Source organism: Pinus tabuliformis, chromosome 2_1 (genome assembly GCF_031772625.1).
Source record: "Pinus tabuliformis cultivar Carrire ecotype Pingquan chromosome 2_1, CPIR1, whole genome shotgun sequence".
Taxonomy (NCBI): Eukaryota; Viridiplantae; Streptophyta; class Pinopsida; order Pinales; family Pinaceae; genus Pinus; species Pinus tabuliformis.
The window spans coordinates 609418347-609440840 of NC_142299.1; the positions used below are offsets into that span (position 1 = coordinate 609418347).

General features: G+C 40.1%; 1 protein-coding gene and 3 pseudogenes across 1 annotated transcript; all 4 read right to left on the reverse strand.

Moving 5' to 3' along the window:
- Positions 1–2675: 2675 nt before the first annotated feature.
- LOC149201976 (15-cis-phytoene desaturase, chloroplastic/chromoplastic-like) lies at positions 2676–3991 on the reverse strand. Its single transcript, XM_089403066.1, has one exon. The coding sequence runs from the start codon at positions 3912–3914 to the stop codon at positions 2742–2744; it is 1173 nt and encodes a 390-aa protein (XP_089259192.1). The 5' UTR covers positions 3915–3991; the 3' UTR covers positions 2676–2741.
- A 3575-nt stretch (positions 3992–7566) lies between these two features.
- On the reverse strand, positions 7567–9655 carry LOC149201977 (15-cis-phytoene desaturase, chloroplastic/chromoplastic pseudogene; annotated as a pseudogene).
- A 2805-nt stretch (positions 9656–12460) lies between these two features.
- LOC149201978 (15-cis-phytoene desaturase, chloroplastic/chromoplastic pseudogene) lies at positions 12461–14549 on the reverse strand (annotated as a pseudogene).
- A 2805-nt stretch (positions 14550–17354) lies between these two features.
- On the reverse strand, positions 17355–19443 carry LOC149201979 (15-cis-phytoene desaturase, chloroplastic/chromoplastic pseudogene; annotated as a pseudogene).
- Between the last annotated feature and the right edge of the window lie 3051 nt (positions 19444–22494).

The window sequence follows — 22494 nt, forward strand, 5'->3', positions numbered from 1 at the left end:
GACCATGATCTCCTTCATCACTGAACACTGCAATAAACACTATCACTGCTGGCTGCAACAAACTTGCTAGAGGATCGTGAAAAACATAAAGATTTGCCACTGCCACCTCCTGCTGAAAGAACAAGGTGTCTTTTGTTTCAAATTCTGATCTGCTTTCCTCATGTGCTACGGTGAAAGTATGCTCATGGGCTTCAAAAAACTCCGAACAAATGGATGAGCAGATCTCTTCTTGGAATAACATTTCAACACATGAGACATATGAAGAATCTGAATGGAAATCCTGAATGCTATGATCTTCTATGGTGTGAATGTGTTGTAGGTCATCTTCATATGATATCACAACCAAATTATCTAGTTCCTTATTACATCCTTCAATCATAAGGAAAGAAACTTCAGCTGATTCTTGAAGTGCACAAATGACATTTCTATCATCTACCACAAATTCATCCAAAGGAACTGTTTCACTTACTTGAATGAAGATGTCATCTTGCTTTTCATGAACTGACTGAATTACCTCCTCATGCAGGCTTTGCATGCTGTCTTCTTCTGTGGGCAGATCTGAAATGAGCTCTTCTCTTTCACCATCTTCAGCCATATAACAAATTTCAACCTGCTGATCTATAAAGCTGCTTACAAGACTGTCATCCTTTTTAGAAGAGGAAGAAGGTCCACCATCATCTTCTTGACCATGTGTGCACTGCAAATCTGCATTAACTTGAGCTGGAGCAAGACCTCTCAAGAGCTGATCTATCTCCTCTTCGGACAAAGGAGATAATGCCTTTTGTTTTCTTCTGCTCAAACAATGATTGTCTTCATTGATTTCAAGTGAAGGAGTATACAGATTATCCTCATACTGCTGATCCATTTCATGCAATTTCTGTTGATTGTCAAGAGGCGAAATTTTTTCATTTTCCACCATACTAAGATCTTGGTCTTGCTGCAAATTTTCATGATCGTCTCTATGGGAATCCTCTAGGTTCTCTTCATGTTGCTGAAATGGATTCTCATACAAAGCCTCCATGATCTCAACATCCATAAAATTATCATCTTCATAATACTTCTCAAGGCTTTCAATAAAATTATGTACATGGCTACAACAGTTCTGAACGAAAATCAAAGATGGATATGATTCTTTATACTTTTCAAAGAACACGGTATGAAAATCCCTTAAACAATAAATTGAAGCAGATGGCAAACTTTCATACCAGAATCGGGCTTCATCTTCCAGAGTAGCCATAAACATTTTCATCAGACAGTCCTCAGGAAAATTGATCTTTAACTTGCGAACATGCATATGAAATCTAATCAAATGTAAAGCAACGTCCTTCTTACCATCAGCGTTAAATGTGGGCAGATTCCTTGACCAATCTACCTTGGGCATCTTATTCGGAAAACCTGGAATGTGATCTCGGCTCAAGGGAGCATATCTTCTTGCAATCTGATCCATCTTGAGAAAATATGTTAGCGCTTGAGATTTCACCCTAGGCTGAGGAAGGTAAACCTTCAAGGCTACATCAAACCATTTCACCTCGTAGCTAGCCCTACGAGGTATGAGAAGGCTCTCTCGGGTCAGATTCGATAGATCTTTCAATATGATTAGGCTGACCAATTAAGAATAAGGATTTTAGGCTAGTAAATTGATAGGGGGTTTGATTTAATGATTTTTGGTTTTTTTAATGGAATGACGGGGCTTTTCTGGGCTACATGGGCAAAATCACAGCTTCAAACAGAGAAATATAATGACTACATAGGTTATCAACAGAGGCAAGGTAGGCATGCAATTTAACACCAAATCTGGTTTCAAACGGGATGGCAAGACTGGTGAGGAGTTAAGGAGGGCAGACAATAACTCTGAATCCTCCTTAAATAGTAGAAAACATTGAATGCGAACAAACTTATAGGAGGAGCATATAATACTATGAATTCCTACCTAATCACTTCATTTGTTCAGCTTGAAAGGGTCATGAAATGAAATGGAATATAACTGATTACATATGAGACAAAGGGAAAAACTTATGCTAAATCAACATACCACATGAATCTCAGCAAACAGAGCTGTGAAATTCCATTAAATTCTCTGCAGAAAACTGTACATTGAAGCTCTGCTACGCCTCCAGCTCTCAGCACTCAGAAAAAACTCTCTAACTCTCACTCCTTCTTCCAAAACTCTCTAATGATTATTTTTAAATACAAATAATAAAAATGCTGCCCAAAACAGGGGCGCTCTTTTAACTAGCACTACAAAAATTAACCTAAAAGCGTTACATCCATTCCATAAACAGAACAGTGCTCCCCTAAATCTGCTGATGATTAGGAGACAAAATCTGGAGCAAAATCTCATGAAATCAAGATTAAGTATCGAAATAGCAAATGTGTTTCTCTTGAAATCAAAAACTCCTGCGCTGTCTCACTTGAATTCCATTAATAGAACATGTAATAACTATCCCCTCGTATATCTCTAACCAAAAAGCCTAACAATTGGAGCGCAGACTCTTATGCATCTGGTAACAGGTGTTTGCAGGTGGCTGAAGTGAAGGGCAAGTGTCAATCCCATTTGCTGAAGATAATCGAATCTTGTGTGCCAGTTTGCAACTGCTCCCCCAAATCTGGAAATGCGTTGGCTATTTTACTAAAATACGGGTCAAACTGCCAGAAGATTGCCATTTGCACTTCCCCCTTCAATGGCATTTGCTGATTGGATAAATCAGCATATTGCCCACACAAAATCACCTTTGATTGCACTATGCAAAGGTTGCTTCAACCACTTCATTCTGTCCAGCTTGAACTGCAAGTAAGCTATGGTCCTGTAAAATAGCCTGAGCACAAAGCTTCCCTGACAGCACTGCACCTTCCATTGATGCTAAATATTTCTGCTTCGTATAATCACCAGATAAATAAAATCCCTTAATAGGCGACCTCTGCAGAGGACGACAAGGTTCACAATTGGGTACTGTCTTGTAGACGGACCTTGGAGTTTTAACAACATGATACTTTAAAACCTTTGCTTTACATCCATCATCTGCAATTTCATCTGGAAATAGTTTGGAGAGTTCCTTAAGCGTAGCTTCAAGAATGTCCTCATCACTGCGACCAATCCATTCTTGTGCAGGTGCAAATACAAGCTCCAGCATTGATCGATTTGGATCATAATATTCCTTGCAAGTAACAGACATATCTGCATACACACTAAGAATAGGACTTCTGCTAAACAATAAATGATCATATGTGTTTTTCAGTTTTCTATCAAACCAAATGTGGACGTTGATTACAGGAACTCCTACTAACTTTTCCAGTTTCTTAAAGTAGGAAACCTCTTTCCACTCTTGGGGTAAAACAAGCTTTAAGATGTCAACAGGCATTGCTGATACATAAACATCTCCTTCAACAATGTCTCCATTAGCCAGAAGAAAGTGTTTCACCGTGCCATCATTATTAAGCTCAATCTTTTGTAGTCGAGAATTTAACTGAAGCTGACCACCTAAGGATTGGACATGATCAACAATTGGTTTGCATAACCTCTCAGGCGGATTTCCATCTAGAAAAGCCATCTTTGATCCATGTTTTTCCTGAAGGAAACGGTTCAAGGCTATCAAAATGCATTGCATTGAAAGCTCCTCGGGATTGATAAAATTTAAAGCTTTTGACATTGCTACAAATACTTCATCGCTGACTCGATCTGGTACACCCTGCTTATGCATCCACTCTTTGACAGTTAAGCCATCTTGGGCTTCAACATAAGCTTGACCCCCAACTATTGCTGGCAAAAGTCCAACTGCAAAGCGTAATTTCTCTGACCAAGTCAACATCTCATTGTTCTTTAGGATTGCCCAAATTCCGTTCAAGGGTGCTGGAAGAACCTCCATGAAATCAAAACGGCTAAACTGTCCAGGTTTATTTGGGAGAGCAAAGATCATCGAGTGTTCCTTCCACTGTAATCTATGATTGATTCCAAGCTCTCCAAACAAGTTTTGTACATTAGGATAAGCTCCAACTTTTAAGTGTTGTGTAAAAAACTATCTTCACTCGGCGATCTCTCCATAAGTCTTCGTAGATTTGTAAGGATTTAGCTTCAGTGCCCTCCATTCTGTTTGTTTGACCGGTGTTTTCAGCTGTTTGGTGTAAGGAGGTATCTTTCTGTCCCCTGAGAATTTTTGTGCCCCATTCATACAGTACATCTCTGAAGCTGCTTACAAGATGCCTGTGAAATGTAGTGGCATATATGGAGACAAAAGTGCGTGCCAACGATGAAGTATCCGCAGTTACTAACAGCCTTCGTAGAACAGCACCATCTTTGGCTGACAAACGCTTTATAACTGTATTTGCCAGATCAGCATTTAAACCATTTGCATTTTTAGCTGAATCAGTTATAGCATGGTCTCCATGCCCACTCGTTAGAGCAGCCCTTCTCTTAACATGTTGCTCCCCTAGCTTTATGAACAAAGCAAGCCTAGACCACTGGAATTCCTTCCTTTCACTAAATACCAGTGAGTGAAGTATCTTCCTCATAGGAGTTGAATTATCAATAAGGAGTCTGCGCACAACATATGGATAGGCTGCTTGAAATGTTTTGAAATTGGGATCTACTGTTAGTGCCAAACCTTCTAAAGAAGCCACAGAACGCAACACCAAAGTAAGGTATGGAGGCATCTTAAATTGGTAGTTCAGGGCTACTGACCAGATTTTTCCAAGAACCTTACTGAACTTTATGTCAGGAATGCCATCCTTCATTGTTGCATCGCCTAAAACAACTTGCAATTCCATTGTTAGTACTTTCCTTCCAGTCAGGTGCATAAATGCTTTTGGCACTGAAACATAAGGCAAATTTGAAAGTGATGCAATATGTCTGAATTATTCTTTTCAAGGTTCCCTTTTAGTGTCTCCATAAACTATCAAGCAAGATTACGAAGACCGTAACGCATCATTGTCCCTATTTGCAAGTGTTGCATCTTTATGACCATCCGTGAACCATCTTTCAAAATACCACCATGAACTTGTGCAATTGATACTGCTGCAATTGGTATCTTCTCCACATAGATTTTTGCCTCTGATTGCTAATGATGCTTTGAACTGTGTTTGTGCAGGGACCGGAGTTTGAAGTTTGCTGCTGTCTTAAGAAGAGCTGAAGAACAAATTACATAATTTAAACAGCACATTAATGATTTCTTCTTCAAAACCCTGTTTTGAAGAAGAATCAATCTCATGTTGAGACGGAGTCTAACATTGGCTCCACTTGGGATGGCAGCTGCAGCTTCCTGGAGGTGCCAAGAACCGCAGAACTTTGGGAGAGCAGACCGTGCCTCCACCATTGGGCAATGGAGTCATCATCAACAAATCAACACAGCTGAAGACTTATTTTCACACTGAAACTGAACTCAAACAATCTTCAAGCAAACTAAAACAAGATGCTGCCCTTATGGCTGCTTATTTATGTACAAAACCTATTCTAATCTGCTGTACAAACAATAGATCAGGTAATGCGATAATGCCAAATTAACCATGCTAGTAAACCTGGAAATGAAGCCGCTTGAGAATGCTGCCACGAAGTCACAGATGCAATTGCTGGCAGCCCTTCATGCACATACTGAGCCCGGTCACCGAGAAGACAGCCCGATCGGTCAATCAAGCTGAAAAATGTGTCCATGTAGGCCGCAATAGGATCACGGACGCCGGACTCTGTTGGCTGCCCCAACTCTGCAATACATACTTCCAGCTGCACATTGTCAATGTATACCTCTATAGGCAAATCTGTTGTTGCTTGTTTCGAAGGAAGAAGGATTTCCAAGAACTTTTTAGGGTCTTGGAAATCATATGACTGAATTTGCTCATCGAGATACTGAATCTCATTTTCAACTCTTTCAACAACTAACTCATAAAATCTAGTTTTGCCTTCAAGATGAAGCTTCGGAGATTTCACACATTGAAAGAAAATACTGAAAAATTCTTCATTAATTTCAATACCTGCTAACATCTCTCTAACTCCATCTAGAACTTCACAAAGTGCAGGGTCTGCCACATACCCTACCATTGCATGAACATATCAACAGGCACTGGAATGTCTGGATCGAGTTGGAGTCGCCAGGTGAATGATTCAGCCTTTCAAGTGTCTGATCGTTGTCCACTATCAACAATCAGATCTGAACTTGATATATGTACTGGGGTAAAAATGCAAATGAAGTGTTCGTATTCACAAGCTCACGGAGATTGACTGAAGCAGCGTTTATCTACTAACGCTGATGTAAAACAAGAGCGTTTTCGAAGGCTTCTGGCGTAACTTCAGGCTCCGTCTAAGACTTATGAAACAAACACATCAATGAGCAAAGGATTAGATGTTCTCCCCAGTATGGTCGCCAATATGTTAGCGCTTGAGATTTCACCCTAGGCTGAGGAAGGTAAACCTTCAAGGCTACATCAAACCATTTCACCTCGTAGCTAGCCCTACGAGGTATGAGAAGGCTCTCTCGGGTCAGATTCGATAGATCTTTCAATATGATTAGGCTGACCAATTAAGAATAAGGATTTTAGGCTAGTAAATTGATAGGGGGTTTGATTTAATGATTTTTGGTTTTTTTAATGGAATGACGGGGCTTTTCTGGGCTACATGGGCAAAATCACAGCTTCAAACAGAGAAATATAATGACTACATAGGTTATCAACAGAGGCAAGGTAGGCATGCAATTTAACACCAAATCTGGTTTCAAACGGGATGGCAAGACTGGTGAGGAGTTAAGGAGGGCAGACAATAACTCTGAATCCTCCTTAAACAGTAGAAAACATCGAATGCGAACAAACTTATAGGAGGAGCATATAATACTATGAATTCCTACCTAATCACTTCATTTGTTCAGCTTGAAAGGGTCATGAAATGAAATGGAATATAACTGATTACATATGAGACAAAGGGAAAAACTTATGCTAAATCAACATACCACATGAATCTCAGCAAACAGAGCTGTGAAATTCCATTAAATTCTCTGCAGAAAACTGTACATTGAAGCTCTGCTACGCCTCCAGCTCTCAGCACTCAGAAAAAACTCTCTAACTCTCACTCCTTCTTCCAAAACTCTCTAATGATTATTTTTAAATACAAATAATAAAAATGCTGCCCAAAACAGGGGCGCTCTTTTAACTAGCACTACAAAAATTAACCTAAAAGCGTTACATCCATTCCATAAACAGAACAGTGCTCCCCTAAATCTGCTGATGATTAGGAGACAAAATCTGGAGCAAAATCTCATGAAATCAAGATTAAGTATCGAAATAGCAAATGTGTTTCTCTTGAAATCAAAAACTCCTGCGCTGTCTCACTTGAATTCCATTAATAGAACATGTAATAACTATCCCCTCGTATATCTCTAACCAAAAAGCCTAACAATTGGAGCGCAGACTCTTATGCATCTGGTAACAGGTGTTTGCAGGTGGCTGAAGTGAAGGGCAGGTGTCAATCCCATTTGCTGAAGATAATCGAATCTTGTGTGCCAGTTTGCAACTGCTCCCCCAAATCTGGAAATGCGTTGGCTATTTTACTAAAATACGGGTCAAACTGCCAGAAGATTGCCATTTGCACTTCCCCCTTCAATGGCATTTGCTGATTGGATAAATCAGCATATTGCCCACACAAAATCACCTTTGATTGCACTATGCAAAGGTTGCTTCAACCACTTCATTCTGTCCAGCTTGAACTGCAAGTAAGCTATGGTCCTGTAAAATAGCCTGAGCACAAAGCTTCCCTGACAGCACTGCACCTTCCATTGATGCTAAATATTTCTGCTTCGTATAATCACCAGATAAATAAAATCCCTTAATAGGCGACCTCTGCAGAGGACGACAAGGTTCACAATTGGGTACTGTCTTGTAGACGGACCTTGGAGTTTTAACAACATGATACTTTAAAACCTTTGCTTTACATCCATCATCTGCAATTTCATCTGGAAATAGTTTGGAGAGTTCCTTAAGCGTAGCTTCAAGAATGTCCTCATCACTGCGACCAATCCATTCTTGTGCAGGTGCAAATACAAGCTCCAGCATTGATCGATTTGGATCATAATATTCCTTGCAAGTAACAGACATATCTGCATACACACTAAGAATAGGACTTCTGCTAAACAATAAATGATCATATGTGTTTTTCAGTTTTCTATCAAACCAAATGTGGACGTTGATTACAGGAACTCCTACTAACTTTTCCAGTTTCTTAAAGTAGGAAACCTCTTTCCACTCTTGGGGTAAAACAAGCTTTAAGATGTCAACAGGCATTGCTGATACATAAACATCTCCTTCAACAATGTCTCCATTAGCCAGAAGAAAGTGTTTCACCGTGCCATCATTATTAAGCTCAATCTTTTGTAGTCGAGAATTTAACTGAAGCTGACCACCTAAGGATTGGACATGATCAACAATTGGTTTGCATAACCTCTCAGGCGGATTTCCATCTAGAAAAGCCATCTTTGATCCATGTTTTTCCTGAAGGAAACGGTTCAAGGCTATCAAAATGCATTGCATTGAAAGCTCCTCGGGATTGATAAAATTTAAAGCTTTTGACATTGCTACAAATACTTCATCGCTGACTCGATCTGGTACACCCTGCTTATGCATCCACTCTTTGACAGTTAAGCCATCTTGGGCTTCAACATAAGCTTGACCCCCAACTATTGCTGGCAAAAGTCCAACTGCAAAGCGTAATTTCTCTGACCAAGTCAACATCTCATTGTTCTTTAGGATTGCCCAAATTCCGTTCAAGGGTGCTGGAAGAACCTCCATGAAATCAAAACGGCTAAACTGTCCAGGTTTATTTGGGAGAGCAAAGATCATCGAGTGTTCCTTCCACTGTAATCTATGATTGATTCCAAGCTCTCCAAACAAGTTTTGTACATTAGGATAAGCTCCAACTTTTAAGTGTTGTGTAAAAAACTATCTTCACTCGGCGATCTCTCCATAAGTCTTCGTAGATTTGTAAGGATTTAGCTTCAGTGCCCTCCATTCTGTTTGTTTGACCGGTGTTTTCAGCTGTTTGGTGTAAGGAGGTATCTTTCTGTCCCCTGAGAATTTTTGTGCCCCATTCATACAGTACATCTCTGAAGCTGCTTACAAGATGCCTGTGAAATGTAGTGGCATATATGGAGACAAAAGTGCGTGCCAACGATGAAGTATCCGCAGTTACTAACAGCCTTCGTAGAACAGCACCATCTTTGGCTGACAAACGCTTTATAACTGTATTTGCCAGATCAGCATTTAAACCATTTGCATTTTTAGCTGAATCAGTTATAGCATGGTCTCCATGCCCACTCGTTAGAGCAGCCCTTCTCTTAACATGTTGCTCCCCTAGCTTTATGAACAAAGCAAGCCTAGACCACTGGAATTCCTTCCTTTCACTAAATACCAGTGAGTGAAGTATCTTCCTCATAGGAGTTGAATTATCAATAAGGAGTCTGCGCACAACATATGGATAGGCTGCTTGAAATGTTTTGAAATTGGGATCTACTGTTAGTGCCAAACCTTCTAAAGAAGCCACAGAACGCAACACCAAAGTAAGGTATGGAGGCATCTTAAATTGGTAGTTCAGGGCTACTGACCAGATTTTTCCAAGAACCTTACTGAACTTTATGTCAGGAATGCCATCCTTCATTGTTGCATCGCCTAAAACAACTTGCAATTCCATTGTTAGTACTTTCCTTCCAGTCAGGTGCATAAATGCTTTTGGCACTGAAACATAAGGCAAATTTGAAAGTGATGCAATATGTCTGAATTATTCTTTTCAAGGTTCCCTTTTAGTGTCTCCATAAACTATCAAGCAAGATTACGAAGACCGTAACGCATCATTGTCCCTATTTGCAAGTGTTGCATCTTTATGACCATCCGTGAACCATCTTTCAAAATACCACCATGAACTTGTGCAATTGATACTGCTGCAATTGGTATCTTCTCCACATAGATTTTTGCCTCTGATTGCTAATGATGCTTTGAACTGTGTTTGTGCAGGGACCGGAGTTTGAAGTTTGCTGCTGTCTTAAGAAGAGCTGAAGAACAAATTACATAATTTAAACAGCACATTAATGATTTCTTCTTCAAAACCCTGTTTTGAAGAAGAATCAATCTCATGTTGAGACGGAGTCTAACATTGGCTCCACTTGGGATGGCAGCTGCAGCTTCCTGGAGGTGCCAAGAACCGCAGAACTTTGGGAGAGCAGACCGTGCCTCCACCATTGGGCAATGGAGTCATCATCAACAAATCAACACAGCTGAAGACTTATTTTCACACTGAAACTGAACTCAAACAATCTTCAAGCAAACTAAAACAAGATGCTGCCCTTATGGCTGCTTATTTATGTACAAAACCTATTCTAATCTGCTGTACAAACAATAGATCAGGTAATGCGATAATGCCAAATTAACCATGCTAGTAAACCTGGAAATGAAGCCGCTTGAGAATGCTGCCACGAAGTCACAGATGCAATTGCTGGCAGCCCTTCATGCACATACTGAGCCCGGTCACCGAGAAGACAGCCCGATCGGTCAATCAAGCTGAAAAATGTGTCCATGTAGGCCGCAATAGGATCACGGACGCCGGACTCTGTTGGCTGCCCCAACTCTGCAATACATACTTCCAGCTGCACATTGTCAATGTATACCTCTATAGGCAAATCTGTTGTTGCTTGTTTCGAAGGAAGAAGGATTTCCAAGAACTTTTTAGGGTCTTGGAAATCATATGACTGAATTTGCTCATCGAGATACTGAATCTCATTTTCAACTCTTTCAACAACTAACTCATAAAATCTAGTTTTGCCTTCAAGATGAAGCTTCGGAGATTTCACACATTGAAAGAAAATACTGAAAAATTCTTCATTAATTTCAATACCTGCTAACATCTCTCTAACTCCATCTAGAACTTCACAAAGTGCAGGGTCTGCCACATACCCTACCATTGCATGAACATATCAACAGGCACTGGAATGTCTGGATCGAGTTGGAGTCGCCAGGTGAATGATTCAGCCTTTCAAGTGTCTGATCGTTGTCCACTATCAACAATCAGATATGAACTTGATATATGTACTGGGGTAAAAATGCAAATGAAGTGTTCGTATTCACAAGCTCACGGAGATTGACTGAAGCAGCGTTTATCTACTAACGCTGATGTAAAACAAGAGCGTTTTCGAAGGCTTCTGGCGTAACTTCAGGCTCCGTCTAAGACTTATGAAACAAACACATCAATGAGCAAAGGATTAGATGTTCTCCCCAGTATGGTCGCCAATATGTTAGCGCTTGAGATTTCACCCTAGGCTGAGGAAGGTAAACCTTCAAGGCTACATCAAACCATTTCACCTCGTAGCTAGCCCTACGAGGTATGAGAAGGCTCTCTCGGGTCAGATTCGATAGATCTTTCAATATGATTAGGCTGACCAATTAAGAATAAGGATTTTAGGCTAGTAAATTGATAGGGGGTTTGATTTAATGATTTTTGGTTTTTTTAATGGAATGACGGGGCTTTTCTGGGCTACATGGGCAAAATCACAGCTTCAAACAGAGAAATATAATGACTACATAGGTTATCAACAGAGGCAAGGTAGGCATGCAATTTAACACCAAATCTGGTTTCAAACGGGATGGCAAGACTGGTGAGGAGTTAAGGAGGGCAGACAATAACTCTGAATCCTCCTTAAACAGTAGAAAACATCGAATGCGAACAAACTTATAGGAGGAGCATATAATACTATGAATTCCTACCTAATCACTTCATTTGTTCAGCTTGAAAGGGTCATGAAATGAAATGGAATATAACTGATTACATATGAGACAAAGGGAAAAACTTATGCTAAATCAACATACCACATGAATCTCAGCAAACAGAGCTGTGAAATTCCATTAAATTCTCTGCAGAAAACTGTACATTGAAGCTCTGCTACGCCTCCAGCTCTCAGCACTCAGAAAAAACTCTCTAACTCTCACTCCTTCTTCCAAAACTCTCTAATGATTATTTTTAAATACAAATAATAAAAATGCTGCCCAAAACAGGGGCGCTCTTTTAACTAGCACTACAAAAATTAACCTAAAAGCGTTACATCCATTCCATAAATAGAACAGTGCTCCCCTAAATCTGCTGATGATTAGGAGACAAAATCTGGAGCAAAATCTCATGAAATCAAGATTAAGTATCGAAATAGCAAATGTGTTTCTCTTGAAATCAAAAACTCCTGCGCTGTCTCACTTGAATTCCATTAATAGAACATGTAATAACTATCCCCTCGTATATCTCTAACCAAAAAGCCTAACAATTGGAGCGCAGACTCTTATGCATCTGGTAACAGGTGTTTGCAGGTGGCTGAAGTGAAGGGCAGGTGTCAATCCCATTTGCTGAAGATAATCGAATCTTGTGTGCCAGTTTGCAACTGCTCCCCCAAATCTGGAAATGCGTTGGCTATTTTACTAAAATACGGGTCAAACTGCCAGAAGATTGCCATTTGCACTTCCCCCTTCAATGGCATTTGCTGATTGGATAAATCAGCATATTGCCCACACAAAATCACCTTTGATTGCACTATGCAAAGGTTGCTTCAACCACTTCATTCTGTCCAGCTTGAACTGCAAGTAAGCTATGGTCCTGTAAAATAGCCTGAGCACAAAGCTTCCCTGACAGCACTGCACCTTCCATTGATGCTAAATATTTCTGCTTCGTATAATCACCAGATAAATAAAATCCCTTAATAGGCGACCTCTGCAGAGGACGACAAGGTTCACAATTGGGTACTGTCTTGTAGACGGACCTTGGAGTTTTAACAACATGATACTTTAAAACCTTTGCTTTACATCCATCATCTGCAATTTCATCTGGAAATAGTTTGGAGAGTTCCTTAAGCGTAGCTTCAAGAATGTCCTCATCACTGCGACCAATCCATTCTTGTGCAGGTGCAAATACAAGCTCCAGCATTGATCGATTTGGATCATAATATTCCTTGCAAGTAACAGACATATCTGCATACACACTAAGAATAGGACTTCTGCTAAACAATAAATGATCATATGTGTTTTTCAGTTTTCTATCAAACCAAATGTGGACGTTGATTACAGGAACTCCTACTAACTTTTCCAGTTTCTTAAAGTAGGAAACCTCTTTCCACTCTTGGGGTAAAACAAGCTTTAAGATGTCAACAGGCATTGCTGATACATAAACATCTCCTTCAACAATGTCTCCATTAGCCAGAAGAAAGTGTTTCACCGTGCCATCATTATTAAGCTCAATCTTTTGTAGTCGAGAATTTAACTGAAGCTGACCACCTAAGGATTGGACATGATCAACAATTGGTTTGCATAACCTCTCAGGCGGATTTCCATCTAGAAAAGCCATCTTTGATCCATGTTTTTCCTGAAGGAAACGGTTCAAGGCTATCAAAATGCATTGCATTGAAAGCTCCTCGGGATTGATAAAATTTAAAGCTTTTGACATTGCTACAAATACTTCATCGCTGACTCGATCTGGTACACCCTGCTTATGCATCCACTCTTTGACAGTTAAGCCATCTTGGGCTTCAACATAAGCTTGACCCCCAACTATTGCTGGCAAAAGTCCAACTGCAAAGCGTAATTTCTCTGACCAAGTCAACATCTCATTGTTCTTTAGGATTGCCCAAATTCCGTTCAAGGGTGCTGGAAGAACCTCCATGAAATCAAAACGGCTAAACTGTCCAGGTTTATTTGGGAGAGCAAAGATCATCGAGTGTTCCTTCCACTGTAATCTATGATTGATTCCAAGCTCTCCAAACAAGTTTTGTACATTAGGATAAGCTCCAACTTTTAAGTGTTGTGTAAAAAACTATCTTCACTCGGCGATCTCTCCATAAGTCTTCGTAGATTTGTAAGGATTTAGCTTCAGTGCCCTCCATTCTGTTTGTTTGACCGGTGTTTTCAGCTGTTTGGTGTAAGGAGGTATCTTTCTGTCCCCTGAGAATTTTTGTGCCCCATTCATACAGTACATCTCTGAAGCTGCTTACAAGATGCCTGTGAAATGTAGTGGCATATATGGAGACAAAAGTGCGTGCCAACGATGAAGTATCCGCAGTTACTAACAGCCTTCGTAGAACAGCACCATCTTTGGCTGACAAACGCTTTATAACTGTATTTGCCAGATCAGCATTTAAACCATTTGCATTTTTAGCTGAATCAGTTATAGCATGGTCTCCATGCCCACTCGTTAGAGCAGCCCTTCTCTTAACATGTTGCTCCCCTAGCTTTATGAACAAAGCAAGCCTAGACCACTGGAATTCCTTCCTTTCACTAAATACCAGTGAGTGAAGTATCTTCCTCATAGGAGTTGAATTATCAATAAGGAGTCTGCGCACAACATATGGATAGGCTGCTTGAAATGTTTTGAAATTGGGATCTACTGTTAGTGCCAAACCTTCTAAAGAAGCCACAGAACGCAACACCAAAGTAAGGTATGGAGGCATCTTAAATTGGTAGTTCAGGGCTACTGACCAGATTTTTCCAAGAACCTTACTGAACTTTATGTCAGGAATGCCATCCTTCATTGTTGCATCGCCTAAAACAACTTGCAATTCCATTGTTAGTACTTTCCTTCCAGTCAGGTGCATAAATGCTTTTGGCACTGAAACATAAGGCAAATTTGAAAGTGATGCAATATGTCTGAATTATTCTTTTCAAGGTTCCCTTTTAGTGTCTCCATAAACTATCAAGCAAGATTACGAAGACCGTAACGCATCATTGTCCCTATTTGCAAGTGTTGCATCTTTATGACCATCCGTGAACCATCTTTCAAAATACCACCATGAACTTGTGCAATTGATACTGCTGCAATTGGTATCTTCTCCACATAGATTTTTGCCTCTGATTGCTAATGATGCTTTGAACTGTGTTTGTGCAGGGACCGGAGTTTGAAGTTTGCTGCTGTCTTAAGAAGAGCTGAAGAACAAATTACATAATTTAAACAGCACATTAATGATTTCTTCTTCAAAACCCTGTTTTGAAGAAGAATCAATCTCATGTTGAGACGGAGTCTAACATTGGCTCCACTTGGGATGGCAGCTGCAGCTTCCTGGAGGTGCCAAGAACCGCAGAACTTTGGGAGAGCAGACCGTGCCTCCACCATTGGGCAATGGAGTCATCATCAACAAATCAACACAGCTGAAGACTTATTTTCACACTGAAACTGAACTCAAACAATCTTCAAGCAAACTAAAACAAGATGCTGCCCTTGTGGCTGCTTATTTATGTACATAACCTATTCTAATCTGCTGTACAAACAATAGATCAGGTAATGCGATAATGCCAAATTAACCATGCTAGTAAACCTGGAAATGAAGCCGCTTGAGAATGCTGCCACGAAGTCACAGATGCAATTGCTGGCAGCCCTTCATGCACATACTGATCCCGGTCACCGAGAAGACAGCCCGATCGGTCAATCAAGCTGAAAAATGTGTCCATGTATGCCGCAATAGGATCACGGAAGCCGGACTCTGTTGGCTGCCCCAACTCTGCAATACATACTTCCAGCTGCACATTGTCAATGTATACCTCTATAGGCAAATCTGTTGTTGCTTGTTTCGAAGGAAGAAGGATTTCCAAGAACTTTTTAGGGTCTTGGAAATCATATGACTGAATTTGCTCATCGAGATACTGAATCTCATTTTCAACTCTTTCAACAACTAACTCATAAAATCTAGTTTTGCCTTCAAGATGAAGCTTCGGAGATTTCACACATTGAAAGAAAATACTGAAAAATTCTTCATTAATTTCAATACCTGCTAACATCTCTCTAACTCCATCTAGAACTTCACAAAGTGCAGGGTCTGCCACATACCCTACCATTGCATGAACATATCAACAGGCACTGGAATGTCTGGATCGAGTTGGAGTCGCCAGGTGAATGATTCAGCCTTTCAAGTGTCTGATCGTTGTCCACTATCAACAATCAGATCTGAACTTGATATATGTACTGGGGTAAAAATGCAAATGAAGTGTTCGTATTCACAAGCTCACGGAGATTGACTGAAGCAGCGTTTATCTACTAACGCTGATGTAAAACAAGAGCGTTTTCGAAGGCTTCTGGCGTAACTTCAGGCTCCGTCTAAGACTTATGAAACAAACACATCAATGAGCAAAGGATTAGATGTTCTCCCCAGTATGGTCGCCAATATGTTAGCGCTTGAGATTTCACCCTAGGCTGAGGAAGGTAAACCTTCAAGGCTACATCAAACCATTTCACCTCGTAGCTAGCCCTACGAGGTATGAGAAGGCTCTCTCGGGTCAGATTCGATAGATCTTTCAATATGATTAGGCTGACCAATTAAGAATAAGGATTTTAGGCTAGTAAATTGATAGGGGGTTTGATTTAATGATTTTTGGTTTTTTTAATGGAATGACGGGGCTTTTCTGGGCTACATGGGCAAAATCACAGCTTCAAACAGAGAAATATAATGACTACATAGGTTATCAACAGAGGCAAGGTAGGCATGCAATTTAACACCAAATCTGGTTTCAAACGGGATGGCAAGACTGGTGAGGAGTTAAGGAGGGCAGACAATAACTCTGAATCCTCCTTAAACAGTAGAAAACATCGAATGCGAACAAACTTATAGGAGGAGCATATAATACTATGAATTCCTACCTAATCACTTCATTTGTTCAGCTTGAAAGGGTCATGAAATGAAATGGAATATAACTGATTACATATGAGACAAAGGGAAAAACTTATGCTAAATCAACATACCACATGAATCTCAGCAAACAGAGCTGTGAAATTCCATTAAATTCTCTGCAGAAAACTGTACATTGAAGCTCTGCTACGCCTCCAGCTCTCAGCACTCAGAAAAAACTCTCTAACTCTCACTCCTTCTTCCAAAACTCTCTAATGATTATTTTTAAATACAAATAATAAAAATGCTGCCCAAAACAGGGGCGCTCTTTTAACTAGCACTACAAAAATTAACCTAAAAGCGTTACATCCATTCCATAAACAGAACAGTGCTCCCCTAAATCTGCTGATGATTAGGAGACAAAATCTGGAGCAAAATCTCATGAAATCAAGATTAAGTATCGAAATAGCAAATGTGTTTCTCTTGAAATCAAAAACTCCTGCGCTGTCTCACTTGAATTCCATTAATAGAACATGTAATAACTATCCCCTCGTATATCTCTAACCAAAAAGCCTAACAATTGGAGCGCAGACTCTTATGCATCTGGTAACAGGTGTTTGCAGGTGGCTGAAGTGAAGGGCAGGTGTCAATCCCATTTGCTGAAGATAATCGAATCTTGTGTGCCAGTTTGCAACTGCTCCCCCAAATCTGGAAATGCGTTGGCTATTTTACTAAAATACGGGTCAAACTGCCAGAAGATTGCCATTTGCACTTCCCCCTTCAATGGCATTTGCTGATTGGATAAATCAGCATATTGCCCACACAAAATCACCTTTGATTGCACTATGCAAAGGTTGCTTCAACCACTTCATTCTGTCCAGCTTGAACTGCAAGTAAGCTATGGTCCTGTAAAATAGCCTGAGCACAAAGCTTCCCTGACAGCACTGCACCTTCCATTGATGCTAAATATTTCTGCTTCGTATAATCACCAGATAAATAAAATCCCTTAATAGGCGACCTCTGCAGAGGACGACAAGGTTCACAATTGGGTACTGTCTTGTAGACGGACCTTGGAGTTTTAACAACATGATACTTTAAAACCTTTGCTTTACATCCATCATCTGCAATTTCATCTGGAAATAGTTTGGAGAGTTCCTTAAGCGTAGCTTCAAGAATGTCCTCATCACTGCGACCAATCCATTCTTGTGCAGGTGCAAATACAAGCTCCAGCATTGATCGATTTGGATCATAATATTCCTTGCAAGTAACAGACATATCTGCATACACACTAAGAATAGGACTTCTGCTAAACAATAAATGATCATATGTGTTTTTCAGTTTTCTATCAAACCAAATGTGGACGTTGATTACAGGAACTCCTACTAACTTTTCCAGTTTCTTAAAGTAGGAAACCTCTTTCCACTCTTGGGGTAAAACAAGCTTTAAGATGTCAACAGGCATTGCTGATACATAAACATCTCCTTCAACAATGTCTCCATTAGCCAGAAGAAAGTGTTTCACCGTGCCATCATTATTAAGCTCAATCTTTTGTAGTCGAGAATTTAACTGAAGCTGACCACCTAAGGATTGGACATGATCAACAATTGGTTTGCATAACCTCTCAGGCGGATTTCCATCTAGAAAAGCCATCTTTGATCCATGTTTTTCCTGAAGGAAACGGTTCAAGGCTATCAAAATGCATTGCATTGAAAGCTCCTCGGGATTGATAAAATTTAAAGCTTTTGACATTGCTACAAATACTTCATCGCTGACTCGATCTGGTACACCCTGCTTATGCATCCACTCTTTGACAGTTAAGCCATCTTGGGCTTCAACATAAGCTTGACCCCCAACTATTGCTGGCAAAAGTCCAACTGCAAAGCGTAATTTCTCTGACCAAGTCAACATCTCATTGTTCTTTAGGATTGCCCAAATTCCGTTCAAGGGTGCTGGAAGAACCTCCATGAAATCAAAACGGCTAAACTGTCCAGGTTTATTTGGGAGAGCAAAGATCATCGAGTGTTCCTTCCACTGTAATCTATGATTGATTCCAAGCTCTCCAAACAAGTTTTGTACATTAGGATAAGCTCCAACTTTTAAGTGTTGTGTAAAAAACTATCTTCACTCGGCGATCTCTCCATAAGTCTTCGTAGATTTGTAAGGATTTAGCTTCAGTGCCCTCCATTCTGTTTGTTTGACCGGTGTTTTCAGCTGTTTGGTGTAAGGAGGTATCTTTCTGTCCCCTGAGAATTTTTGTGCCCCATTCATACAGTACATCTCTGAAGCTGCTTACAAGATGCCTGTGAAATGTAGTGGCATATATGGAGACAAAAGTGCGTGCCAACGATGAAGTATCCGCAGTTACTAACAGCCTTCGTAGAACAACACCATCTTTGGCTGACAAACGCTTTATAACTGTATTTGCCAGATCAGCATTTAAACCATTTGCATTTTTAGCTGAATCAGTTATAGCATGGTCTCCATGCCCACTCGTTAGAGCAGCCCTTCTCTTAACATGTTGCTCCCCTAGCTTTATGAACAAAGCAAGCCTAGACCACTGGAATTCCTTCCTTTCACTAAATACCAGTGAGTGAAGTATCTTCCTCATAGGAGTTGAATTATCAATAAGGAGTCTGCGCACAACATATGGATAGGCTGCTTGAAATGTTTTGAAATTGGGATCTACTGTTAGTGCCAAACCTTCTAAAGAAGCCACAGAACGCAACACCAAAGTAAGGTATGGAGGCATCTTAAATTGGTAGTTCAGGGCTACTGACCAGATTTTTCCAAGAACCTTACTGAACTTTATGTCAGGAATGCCATCCTTCATTGTTGCATCGCCTAAAACAACTTGCAATTCCATTGTTAGTACTTTCCTTCCAGTCAGGTGCATAAATGCTTTTGGCACTGAAACATAAGGCAAATTTGAAAGTGATGCAATATGTCTGAATTATTCTTTTCAAGGTTCCCTTTTAGTGTCTCCATAAACTATCAAGCAAGATTACGAAGACCATAACGCATCATTGTCCCTATTTGCAAGTGTTGCATCTTTATGACCATCCGTGAACCATCTTTCAAAATACCACCATGAACTTGTGCAATTGATACTGCTGCAATTGGTATCTTCTCCACATAGATTTTTGCCTCTGATTGCTAATGATGCTTTGAACTGTGTTTGTGCAGGGACCGAAGTTTGAAGTTTGCTACTGTCTTAAGAAGAGCTGAAGAACAAATTACATAATTTAAACAACACATTAATGATTTCTTCTTCAAAACCCTGTTTTGAAGAAGAATCAATCTCATGTTGAGACGGAGTCTAACAGTAGGAAAGGGTGATAATTATTCTGTTTAAAATAAATTTTAGACGCTTTGACACAACTTGTTTTTTCAATTTTTAAGAGTCGAGAAAAAACAAAAGATGACTCTAGTCGCCTTCGATTTTTAATGAGCCTGAAGTGACAAGTGCTCAGATGGACCTTTTCTGTTAAGGAGTCTAAAAAGGAACGAAAAGGACTGCTCTGGAAATCTAGGTAGAGGGAGTACCAAACCAATCGCAAAACTGCAGAATACTTTTTACGGTACGGCAATAAATCTTCCCGAATGCTGTGTTCAGTGCATTGCTATTGATAGGGCAGCAGACACGGCTTCCTATGGATAAAGGTTTAAGCTTATTGTGGTCTCCCAAAATATACTCGACGGTACGTGGGAGCACAAGTCCGTACTGGCACTTATCGTCTCAAAGTGGAGGAATCACCCAACCATTAGTGAGAACAACAGTTACCAGGCTTTACGACGCCAGAATACGTCTCTAGCCTAGACTTCTAAATGTTGTGCATTAGGTTCCGAAGCGTTGTTAGATTCATTGAATTTATTTTATAGTTGATCTTGTTTAAGAAATTTTCCTTTCAGGTTCACCGCGAGATGTAGATGTATAATTCCTAAAATGCAATCTAAGATGATAAACAGTCTTTTATCTTCTTTGTGCAATGAAAATCCTAGCTACTAAGGAAAGAGAGATAGTATTCTTTCACAAAGAGCACAGAGCACACTCTAAATGCACTATCCTAAATCAAACCAATCAAACAGTCTAAATGCAAATGCACATGCATGTATTTGTTTTCGGCTTTCTTAGTATGTGAATGGTAAAAAGAAAGCTAATGCACAAATCTGAATTACTTTTCAAGCGACAATTATTAACAAGTTTCTTTTCAAAATAAAAAATGGAGACAATCACAACATTTTATGATTTGGAAATGAATACTTGTTTTTGACACTAGAAAAACTATGAATTCAGACCAAATACAATAGTAACAGGATAATCGGCTATCAATAGCAACCAAACTCTTTCCTATGACTGAAAACGAAACTTGCGACACTTTCAAATCAAAGGACGACAGTACGATTATGTTACTTTTTGCAAAGGAGAACTGAAAATGACTCAACAAATACACAAAAACATTTACAGTTCTTTTGCACAAAGGAGGCAGAATAACAACAAGGAAAAGGGGTTTCAAACAGAGATATACTGATTACAGGCAGCAAAATTCATGAATAGAATTGAAAAGAATGAGTCACAGAAACCAAAACTGAACAATTACTAATCTGATCAGCGCACCTGTAACACAGGGAATTTGAAATGCAGCGCACCTACTACACTCGGGAAGTGCGCTGAATTTCAGATTCACAGAACAGTACCTGCGCTGGGCCAGAGACGAGACTTTGCTTGGGTTTCGGGTCATAGTTTGCAGTTTAGTTCATGGGTTTTGGCCAAGCAAATGGTAATCAGTAATGCAACAATCAGGGGTAGATCTAAGGAGGTTCTAAGAGCTACCACAAGGGGAAATAAGAGAGTTTGTGAATCAGTTGTTTAAGTCATAAACAAATCCCGGAGATTGACTGCTCAGCTTCCCCTCTCTCTTGATAGTCTTTCGCTACTTGCTCCCTTGTACGCTCAGCTTCACAGAGTACCTGTAAGATCACAGTAGCATAGCACTATACAAGAACATGGATCTATAATCATAAACAATCTAGGATCAGATGTAAATTGACCATACAAATACATAAAACATAAATGACACAAGAGTATGGAGGAAAACTTGAATAACTTTTATTGATAAACAAGAAAGAGCCAAGGGAGTTACAACCAGTTGTTCTGACCCAACATCATCCTCTCAGCAAGTAAGCCCCTCTTCACCTCATACAAAGCTTAGATCACCCAACACTCTGATGTTGTCTCAAGAAACCAACAACAATTCCTTACAATATGCAAAATTCCAGCCTCTGGATCTCTGGGATGAGGGATCCATATATAGATATCTGTAAGGGAGATGAGTCAGCTTGTGATTTGATTAGTGTCTTCCCTCTGATAGTTCTTGCTTCCACTTGGAGATTGATGATCTCTTACTCATCATTGGTCGAATTCAGAGAGGCAAGTGTCACAGGAGAAGTTTCTAGAAGATTCCATGCCTCTCCACCTCGCGGAATGATACTGCCATTTGTCACTTCTCGCCCATCGCACCCCATAGAAGGGCTTTTTGAAATGCAATGCACCCACACAATGTATTTAGGTGAGATGCAACGCACTTTGCCTATGGGGTAGCTGAAATGATCCTGTTTTGACCAGTTCTGAGCAGTTTTTCATGGAGAACTTCTGGGAGAAGCTGTAATCAGTTGACCTTGTTCCTTTAGGGGTTAGAACAACATTTTTAGGGACTTAGGAGCCCTTAGTTTATGGACATTTCATGCTTGGGGTTGTAGTGCCCAAAAATGTCTATAACAAACATGGGTCCATAAACCGATGTTGCTCTTCCCAAAGTTATAGTTCTCAGATAGATCTTTCTAACGAGCTATTGTACACGTCAAAGGGAGATCGGGTGCCAAAGTTACGACCCCAGGAAATTGATGTACCGATTTA